This window comes from Pinus tabuliformis, chromosome 5_2, assembly GCF_031772625.1.
Source record: "Pinus tabuliformis cultivar Carrire ecotype Pingquan chromosome 5_2, CPIR1, whole genome shotgun sequence".
NCBI lineage: Eukaryota > Viridiplantae > Streptophyta > Pinopsida > Pinales > Pinaceae > Pinus > Pinus tabuliformis.
In genome coordinates this window covers 884,491,441-884,502,002 of record NC_142306.1, presented here as the reverse complement: position 1 = coordinate 884,502,002, position 10,562 = coordinate 884,491,441, and the positions used below count along the sequence as shown (strand labels likewise).

At 34.8% G+C, this 10,562-nt stretch overlaps 1 protein-coding gene across 4 annotated transcripts; it reads right to left on the bottom strand.

The window, feature by feature from the left end:
- Nucleotides 1-727: 727 nt before the first annotated feature.
- Nucleotides 728-7,755, bottom strand: LOC149162139 (cytokinin hydroxylase-like). 4 transcript variants are annotated; one of them, XM_089437157.1, is made up of 5 exons: nt 6,921-7,728; nt 6,581-6,810; nt 6,232-6,479; nt 4,655-5,015; nt 728-1,126 (listed from the first exon to the last, which is right to left on the bottom strand). In XM_089437157.1, the coding sequence occupies exons 1-5, from the start codon at nt 7,303-7,305 to the stop codon at nt 1,124-1,126; spliced, it is 1,227 nt and encodes a 408-aa protein (XP_089293283.1). In that variant the 5' UTR covers nt 7,306-7,728; the 3' UTR covers nt 728-1,123. The 4 variants fall into 4 exon arrangements, with proteins under 4 accessions (XP_089293283.1, XP_089293281.1, XP_089293282.1 ...); XM_089437155.1 differs by lacking the exon at nt 728-1,126 and adding an exon at nt 3,205-4,123 and having other exon boundaries at nt 6,921-7,683; XM_089437156.1 differs by lacking the exon at nt 728-1,126 and adding an exon at nt 3,219-4,123 and having other exon boundaries at nt 4,655-5,012; nt 6,921-7,678.
- Between the last annotated feature and the right edge of the window lie 2,807 nt (nt 7,756-10,562).

The window sequence follows — 10,562 nt, the reverse complement described above, 5'->3', positions numbered from 1 at the left end:
ACAACAACTAATCTACTGAAAAGATCGAACAACAAAGCTTCATCTACAAGAATGAATGGAGCAGTAATCTTAACTGAAATGTATTGAACAACAATCTTTAGCTAAGAAAGGAATTGAGTAGAAATCTAAGAAAGGAATAGCAAACTTAATTAGATCTACAGAGATTGAACAACAAACTTAATTAAGTGTAAACACACAACGAATCTAGAGTAACTGAATCAGTAATCTTATTCTAGCATAATGGACATTAACCACAGTTATAAAGGAACAAAAATTATATTTATAATGGAACGACAGTTAACTAAATAGCAATGAAAATTGTAAGTGGACTGTAGTTAAACGAATAGCAATATCAATCTGTAAATGAACAACAATATCAATATGTAAATGAACAGCAATAGAAAGTACAAATAAACAACAAAATCCGAATTAGACAATGCAATATTGTTTCAGAAGGAACAGTATAACATTTTCGGTTGTAAATAACAATCTTGCTATCCAATTACAATTTCAATATAACAGAGCAATTCAATGAAATGTTCAGAAACAAAAGATTACTGAATAAAGCAAGTTAAGGAAATGCAAAGAAAATCAAACCACACACGACTGTAATCGTAAAATAATGATACAAGAATTAAGTGATCCACTAGGGTCGGGCCCTTAGCCAACAGGGAAGCACTGCTACGGTTACTCGAAGATCAGATAATGGAACAGAAACTGAGTTATATATTAATCATAAATGGCAGAGTTACAGCTATCGCTCTTTAAAGAGAGTCGATGATCAAAGTTAAGTTTACAACAATAAGTTCTACAAATGGACAATAATTATCCGCCTTGGGCTACTAGCATTGTCCCTTTTTATAATGGCCAGGTAGAAGTATCAAGAGTATCGATAAGCCTTGAAACAGTTATCCCTCAGGATCAAAGGATCCTGAGGGATTCACTACATCTTTGATCTTCAGTTATTGTTTTGTCTTCTTGTGCTGATATCTTGTTTCCTCTTCCTTTTCCTGGGTCATGCGCTCCAATCTTGATCTCCTCTTTTGGATACGGCTTCCTGTGAAAGGGATAGTAGTTGGTTCTGCTTTGTCTTTTCCTCCTGAATAGTGATTTTTCATTTTCTTCACTTTTTGCATAGAAAAAGGCAATAATTAGTCATTTTACATCAATCAAAAATCTCCTTAGTTCTATCATAATTCTTTAACATATTACCATCTTAGAATATAAAGAAGTTATGATTTAAAGGAAAATATAAATAAATATATGGTAAATACATACCTTTTCCAATGCTCAACAGATGTATAACATCGTTTTTCTTATCCCTCCAATATCTTTACAAAGGTTTCTACTATGCACCCTATACCTTCCACGATTTTCTTGTCCTACAACTCTCGAGGAAGCAAGAAAAGGTGCACCCATTCCAAGGTTGCCCACAAATCCTCATTTTTTGGATTGTATTTCTCTTTTTAGGAGCACATATACATTTTTGTAGTATTGGAAAAATAGTGCCCATTCTCCAAAACCCTTATCTTCTCTTCTAGGTTCTCGAAGATTATGGTGAAGAAGCCTTTAGCTCCCAGTTTTGGGATTACTTTCCATTTTGGTTGCCATTTATTTTGGATCCATTCGATTAGGGCTCTTTTTATGAGCCACATGCCAATGAACTTTTAGATCATGACAAATATTTCATATACTACACATAGTTCTCTAACATTCGATATCTCACTTCAAATTTTGGGTCCTTGACCACCTTGGACAAACATCTTTCCTAATCTCGATTTTGCTAGAATTCTCCCAGTGGTGGCCTATCCCCCAAGTCTGCAATGTTTTCGATGGATTGTCCATTCTAGGTTGTGATCAATGAGGTGTTGCATTCCTAGCCATGACAAATCCTGAGGGACTATTGTCTCTTGAAGTGACATTTCTATAGGAGAGGATTGCACCCCCTACCGTGTCTTCCATAGTTGGTCTCAAGGATCAAAAGGATTGCAAAAAAAACCCTAAACAAAACCATAGAGATGCAAAAACTTATAAGAGCCAACCAATATTTTCTTTTCCAAATATCAAGGCCAATTTGAGTCAAATCATACATAAGATATATGAAGGATCAATGGCCCCACTTGCATGGGAACGTAGGGAAAGGATAACTTGATCACGCTTATAAATATGTTATAGTCTTCTAGTACTCTTGAGTTAAACTCTACTTAGCATTGCTATAAAGATTTGTTAAATTGATCTTGACTCTTAAAATTGAATCTTTGTTGGTGGGTCAAACTTAATAATAACTAATTAGATTTGTGAGTACTCCTAGTCAAACATAAATTCCAGAAGGAAAATAAGAAACCCCTTAACGATTTAAACTACCAAACTTTTATAAAATTGGAATTGAACTCCTACATTTCAGCCCCTTGTGTTTGTTTCCAAACCATGTTTCTAGAATTGGTCTTGATGTAAAGTTAACTTATCTAATTAAAGGATGATAATATCATCCCTTACAATAATATTAAAAGATTCTTAAAAACAAAATATGTACTAACAACTCTTGGTTCCTAATCTACTCAAATGAATGACATAAAGCCCTTGATCTATCCATTAATTATGAATTAGTTCATTTTCATAGTTATAATCATTTTAAAATAGTTCATTTTCATTACCATAATCTGATATACTTTCATCTTTAAATAAATTGTGTAGGTTCATTTTTATGGTTACAATATTTTCAAATACTTCATTTGCATCATTATAATATGGTATATTTTCTTTCTTTAAATAATTTATATACCTAAATTATATATTTATACCACATTTATATAACATACAGAAAAACATTATATATTTTTTCAACTATCATATTTTATATAAATCTACTCCTAAAATATAAACTATATACAATTTATGCCATATAAACCTTGTATAAATTCATAAACCATATACAATTCATACAATATTTATGAGTTTCCATATTACCCAAATTAATAATAATAATAAAAAACCATCCATTTACCACTACATACTTTACCGGTGTAGTTAGATTTTTAACTTTATACAATATTTTGGTTTATGTTGCTCAATATTAACATTTGGTACATTATCAAATTTCTTTCAATTTTTTTATTAATTTTTAGTTGATTTGAAAATATAATATTTTCAATTATTATATCCACACCAATTATATAAATGAAAAATTAAACTTCACTTCTTCACCAAGAAAGACCAAACACTATATAAGAGAACATTCTTCCCGGAAAAGTCTTAGAATAAAAGTATTCCTCTTATTAGCAAACATGAAGAATGGGGTTGAAAACATGTTACAACTCAGCCTGAGAATGTGTTGCAGTCCATCCAGTAAAAGTGTTCTGCGATTACCAGCGTCAACCATGATGGAAACCAAATTAGTCATGGCCTTAACCGTTTCACCTTCAGCCTCTCGCCTAACTACAGGCATGCATCTGGTTTTGTGCTCACCCTCAAACCCAAGTATGGCATCCACCTTATCCTTGAAAAGTTAAGACACTTGTAAGTGGATTATTAATGCCATTCTCAGTTTCAAAACCAATAATGGGAACCACCTTATTTTTGGAAACTTATGATAATAATAAGTGGATATCATACCCAGGTTCAAGGAAAATTTACGATAATAATGAGTGGATGCCACACACCAGGGTTTGAACCCCGTTATGGAATCCACTTATTATTATCACAAATTTTCAAGGATAAGGTGGATGCCATACTTGGGTTTGAGGGTGAGCACAAAAACAGGGGCATGTCTGTAGTTAGGCGAGAGGCGAAAGGTAAAACGGGTAAGTATCAAGGCTAGGACTAATTTGGTTTCCATGATGGCTAACGCCTGTCCAACGCAACTCCTGGGGCCGGATGAGAAGGGAACAAATCCCATGGGATGTTTGCATGCCTTACTCACTCCCTCTGCAAAACGTTCTGGTTTGAACTCGTCCGCGTCCGCTCCCCAAATTTCCTTATTGTGATGGATTGCTAGGGTTGGGATCCATATAGAGAGCCCTTTAGGAATCCTAAGCTCTCCCAGCTTATTGTCCCTGAAGGCCTGTCTGGCTAGAAGAGATGCAGGAGTGTACAGTCGCAGTGATTCGTTCAATATCATTCCTAACTGCAAACACAGTACAATACAGACAAACCTAAATAAACATTCATGGCGAACCCCCTTAATAAAAAAGAGAGCAGAAAAATAAACTGAGAACAAATTAATTTACTAGTAACAAAATTTACTTTGAAAATAACAATAAATCCATTTGATTTGGTTTTAGGCTAAAAAATCTCCTACTTTAAACACCACCATTTCTCTCCATGTTTAGTAATCCTAACAAACTCCATTCAAAACATAAACTCAATGTTTCGTAATCCTCACAAACTCCTTTCCGAACATAAACTATACACTTGTATAGATGATGGTGAACTTATCTGGATTACAGATTCTAGGAGTATCTCTAAAGAGTATCTCTAAATCTAATCAATAGTATTTAGGTCAAACAATTGATCTCGTTGCTATTTATGTTTGACCTACCTAAATAGATTCAAGAACATTCTCTAAATCTACCATCAAAATAAAAATGCCTTATAAATACTCTATATAGATAATTGTGACGGTAGAGATAATTGTGAGTGAATGTAAATTACATACGATTTTGAGCTTGCCTAGAGATTCAGCACTGGGAATTTCTGCCCCGCAGGTATTAAGGATTTCATGCCGAGCTCTTTCTTGCCACGATGGATAGGCTGCCAGCAGCATCATTGTCCATGCCAAGAGCAACGCTGTCGTGTCATGGCCTGCAAAGAAAAAAGTCTTGCACTCGTCCATTAATTGTTGTGTTGTTAATTTGGACGAACTCTCTTCGTTGTCATGGTATGCTTCTCTCACCATGAGCTCCAGCAGACTGTCACCATGGTTCTGACGCTCACGATGCGCTTGTATGATATCTTTTAGACAGTTTTCAACCTCCAATTTAAGCCTTTGCATCCTCATCGAAATGGGCAACAGCCTGCTAACATTCCATAAGTTGTTCATAATCAATTAACAATAAATGATTGAATTTAGAACATATGGCTTTAACAAAGTAACAAATCTACAGCAGCAGATAGGACTTCCAGATCTAGTTCCAGAAATTATAACAGTTCAAACAATGTAAATGAATAAGTCACTAGAAATATAATATTGTTCTCCAGCAAACTACATAAGGCGGATAATCTAACAGAAAAGGCATTCATATTTGTCAAATACAGAATTTCTCAGCAAAAATTGTATGCAGAAACCCACTTGATTAACGATGGAAAAAGGCTGTTTTCTTGTTCAATCCAATGTATATAATAAATGCGAAATGCTCAATGTTGATGGAAAAAGGCTCCTTTCTTTTTCAAACCAATATATATAATAAATGCGAAATGCTCAAATGTTGAAAATGTTTTTCCATCTACTTCTGTAGATTTTTTAAACTTAACTTGATTGCAGAATTTCTAAGAGTATAGCATAATTTGATTGCAGTTTCCAGAATAGGCGTGTAACAATGAACTTTGATCTTGTTGCTATCTTTGCATTTACATGAAAAGAAGTCACTTTTGTAGATTTCATAAATCTAAGTCTATTACAAAATTTCTAAACTTAACTGGATTGCAAATTCCCAAATGTATCAATTTGATTACAAATTCCAGAAGATACTTGTCTAAATAAAATTTGGTTTTGTTCCTACCTTGCATTTACATCGAACGAGGCCTCTTCTGCAATTACATCGATCTGACCCTGCCTATTGGCTTTACATTTGTGCGTTCTAGCATCTAGTAGTATGGAAGATAAGAAAATTTAAAGCTTCGGTGATGGGAATGGAGTATAAACTAATGGATAGGATCAGCAGGCACATCCAAAACTATGAGATTTATCAAAATAAAATGGTGTTATTTTAAATTTTGTGGTGCACAAGTACCTATCCTCGCAGAAGTAATGACAACCCTTCATTTGCCAATGGGTGGCCTAGTAGGCAACCGTATTTATGGGTTATTTTATATTAACTTGGGATTTTATTTGGTTGAGAAGGGAGCCTCCGGTTGCCCACTAACTTAGAAAGTGTCTCAGAAACGACGCCGATAGGATATTTCATTTATTCAATGGATAATGGAAGGAACCCTAATTCTTATAGATATATATAATAAATGCGAAATGCGTGTTTAAAATGTGGACATGGAGTCTCTGTACAGAAGGATTATTACCTTCTCATTGGTAACCATTGATATTTTCCAGCCTGCGATGAGAGCTTTTGCAGAGATATAAGTTGCTCGAAGATGCATTTTCCTTTCTGAAAACTATCACCAAATATCGTACGAGCGATGATATCGCCAGCCAGATGACTCAGATTGTTCGTTACTTCTATTTCTCGGGATCCTCCGCCTTGATTCACCATTACCTTCCAACTGTCAGTCATTTGCAACGTGGAATTCACCATATGGGACACTTGTTTCTGTGCAGGGAATGGCATAAAATGAGATTCTGTGCCATGTAAACAATGAATTGATCATGTCAGAGATTGAGTCAAAGAATATAGATAGATATGGTCTCAACCTTGAGCCTTTCCACACTGAAAGCAGGTGCTGCTATTCGCCTCTGGTGCGCCCAAGCATCTCCATTGGCCATGAGTAGTCCTTTACCAATGAAGTCAGAGACCCCGTTTTGTTGCAAATAGGACTTACCATAGCAAAAACTGTACTTAGAAGACAGAACTTCCTTGATAAGATCTGGCTCTGTTACAATCATTCGGGGTTCTATACCCCACCATAAGATGAAACGTTTTCCTGCAAACAAAATTGTGGGCGGTTATCAGATTTGGGTTAACCCAAGATGAATAATTTATTCAAGCACCTCTGTTTGTTTTAATCAATCAAATTCAAGATGTGCCCATTACCATAAAGCTTCGACCAGTGAACAAAGTGAGGGAGAAGTCTCTTCACAATGTCATGGTTTACGCAGGACATGTCAACAGATGTTTCTTCTTCTCTCATCTTTGCTATCTCTCGCAAGTTTCCCATGAGAAAACTAGCTGCAGGGCCGAACACGCCTTGCTCAGCCATTCTGTGTTTGATGATAAGTGGGCGCAACCAGTATGTGGTCAGAAATTTCATAACCAGGAAGAGTACAGCCATGACATATATGAGAAAAATACCAACAATCCAAAACGTGGACACACGAATCCATTGACCACGTTGAGGTGACTGTATATAACCCTTCTGTGATAAATTCCCCAAGAAAAATAAACAAGGGTGTGCTGATACTCCTACCATAGATTCCATGGGCTTCAATCAAATAACAATACAAGTCCCCTACTCTCCACTTCAGTCCACAGGATCTTTATCTTCTAGGTCATGTTCATGTCCATGAAAACCAATGAATTCAATAAACTATCTAATGCATTCTGTCTTTGGAGAATGTATGAGCTGTGGATCTGAGAATGTCATCAACTCACTCATTGAATTGTGTGGGTTTGCAACGGTACATAGACGGGAAAGAAAACGAGACGATTTCTTTTCCTATTTCAAGAAACTTGAATAAAATATCTTGTAGGGTCCCTCCCTTTGGAGAACGCATGAGCTGTGGATCTGAGAATGTCATCAACTCACCCTTTGAGTTGTGTGAATTTGCGGTAAATGAAAAATATCAGTGAATAGAGAGGAAGGACAACGAGACGATTTTATCTGTTTAAAGAAGGATGATTCAACCGATTGTGTGATGTAAATGGCAGGACCAAAACTGGCCGTGCCCACTTCCCTAGCCAAGCAATTAGGGCAACGTGCAAATTGTATTACTTAACCTGGACATATAACAAGCCCATGACAGCTTCGTAAGCTTATTTTTTCAGGATAATTGCTTCACTATTCCAATTTTATGATTAATTGATAGGACCAGTATTGAGCGTGTCATCTTCTCTGGCCAAGCAACAACGGTGACGTGCCCATTCTGCTGCCTAGCCGCGACATGTAATAATCCCATGACAGCTTGATTGCTTATTTCCCAGCATAATTGCTCTCTTAATCCCCTTCATTTTGCAAGTTAAGTTTTCAAAAATAAAAATAAAAAAATTTGTTTCGAATAGTTTGGTTAACAATTTGTTTTCAGTTGTTTGAGTTTAAATAATGTAAACAAAATGTAAGCTGCGACATTTATAAAATAGTTATAACTTATAAGATAACGATTGTCGATCTTTAAAAGACTACCCTTCTTTCCACTAGCCTGATTTCAAATGTCAAAAAATGTATTATAACCTCTCAGTTCATAGCATTTATATACCAGTTATATCGGTTATAATATTGGATCTGGTGTAATAGTGACTACCAATCCTTAGAACACTAGTGTACAGAAATACACATTCCTATTAAAGAAAAAAAAAAACTTTCAAAATTCTTGCTATTTCCAATAGATGAAGAAATGAAATTGAGTTACTACCCATCATCCATTTCTCTAAATACTCATTTGGAATCAATTGCTTCTGCCTGGTTAGCCTCCCCATCAGCATCATGTGGCTGCCATACCAACAATGAAAAATGATAGAATACAGCCTGTCATGTCTCGACCACAGGTTCAGATGGCTCACCGAAGTATGAAATGACTCTTTAATTTTTTTTTAAGAAAACACACAACATTACAAGTCATACTACTGATTGATTATCAGGGGTCCCGCCTCTAACAGTATCCCTGTTTATAGAAATTCAACTGGACGTCCATAACATTTAAATTATATAATGCTTACAGATGGCGCTTCGTCTCTGTTGAATACAATGGGCACCCCAGGAAGGAAGGAATGCTTGTCTGGGAAATGAACAGATATGTTGGCATTTTTCTATTTACAGAAACCCTACGGACACCAGAGGCTTTCTGTTTGCTGTCAAAATATTCACCACATTATTTTGTTTCCCCAGATAAAATGTTTTAGGACACGAATAATAAATATTTGAGGTGTTTTAAATATTTTTGATAAAACTGAATCCATTGTCTCTATGAAAATTTTTGAATTATTTTTTTATCAAATTTTAACTTTGACAGTCCGAGCAATTCCTCAACGGCGTTAAACGACTCCCACCGAAAATATCATTTTCCTGCATTTCAAATCAAAAACATTTTAATGCTATAGATTCATGAACATCTGTCATTTCAAGTCAAACAATTATTTTAATTCGAACAGGTTTATGAACATCTCGGGAATTGAAAAGCTGAAAATTACTCAACACCAATATTCAAACTTCGATGTGAATCTGCATGACTAAGCTAACATCTCGGGAATTGAAAAACTGAAAATTACTCAATACCAAGCTTCAAACTTCGATGTGAATCCGCATGACTAAACTAACATTATATTATTCTTTCAGTTATATGTTTGTTACATTATTGATTATGATGATAACGAACTTAGTACTATTTTATTAGTTAATTACTGCTCTTATGAAATTTTCTTCATTAAGATCAACATTGTCTCGTAGAACATCAACGAAGAAAGGTTAATTAATCCATTTTAGTAAGTTGCTTTTCATAATTATATTCATTTCCACTTCAATGAATGAATATATTATATAAACATAGATGTTTATTATTTTTTAAATACAAATTTATTTTTGGTTAAAATATGTGTATTTAAAGAAAATTGTTATATAAAAAAAAGAAAGAAATCATTTTAATGTTAAAGATAGGTTATGCCACAGATTGTGGCTAAAGATAGGCTATGGGACAAATTGCTTACTCATCTTCTTGATGTATTGACCTTTTTTTGTAAAGCTTCAAAATAAATGATCCGAGCTTCTCAACAAACCCCTCGCTAAATAGATTATCCCAAGAGCTAGCTGCGAGCATATCTGCATAATTTTCCATGTTGTCTTTGAATGCCTCACATTCTAAAATGAAATGTTTTTATGTTTCCACTTTTCCGGAAGAACAAAAAATGCATACTCTTTCCTCTCAAACTTCTTTTGGCATTTTTCAGCGCCTTGTTTCACAACGAAGTTAATGAGAATTAGTCCTTAACTGAGCAATACAAATTTTGGCTCTCAAAGAAATATTGGCCTTTATGTATGCTTTTGGTTCATGACTATTACTGGAATTAAACACTTCAATATACTACTTTTTCTTTTTTCGTACCTCCTTATCCCAAGTATGGTTGTGGAAATTTTCCATAAAATTTTTTTTATCTCTTTGTTGTTTATGGGACACACTTTCAAGAAAATACCCCATTTACTAAACCATTTGATATTTTGCTGCATCCAAGTATTTTTTCTTTTGCACAATATGTCATTAAAGACAACCATAGGCCATCCACCCTCTTCCATTTGCTCAATTTTTTTTTAAATACCTTATGACTCGCACCATAGCAATTGCTTCAATAGGAGCAGTCCCTGTTTCACTTAATAAGGTAGCATAAGGAACTGCACTTTTAATCTTGAATTGTTTGTAATCAAACACTTCTACATTTTCTCAATTTGTCTCCACTGCAAGTCAGATGTACTGCTGGCCCATAGTTCACAACCATAAAGAATCACTAGAAGCCCAAAAAAGTTTGAGTGGT

Coding starts and splice junctions, on each gene's coding strand:
- LOC149162139 (XM_089437155.1), bottom strand. CDS start 7,305: ATGGAATCTATGGTAGGAGTATCAGCACACCCTTGTTTATTTTTCTTG. Junction 6,811..6,920: donor TCACTGGTCGAAGCTTTATG/GTAATGGGCACA, acceptor TTTTGTTTGCAG/GAAAACGTTTCATCTTATGG. Junction 4,124..4,654: donor CTCTAGGCAAGCTCAAAATC/GTATGTAATTTA, acceptor CTGTGTTTGCAG/TTAGGAATGATATTGAACGA.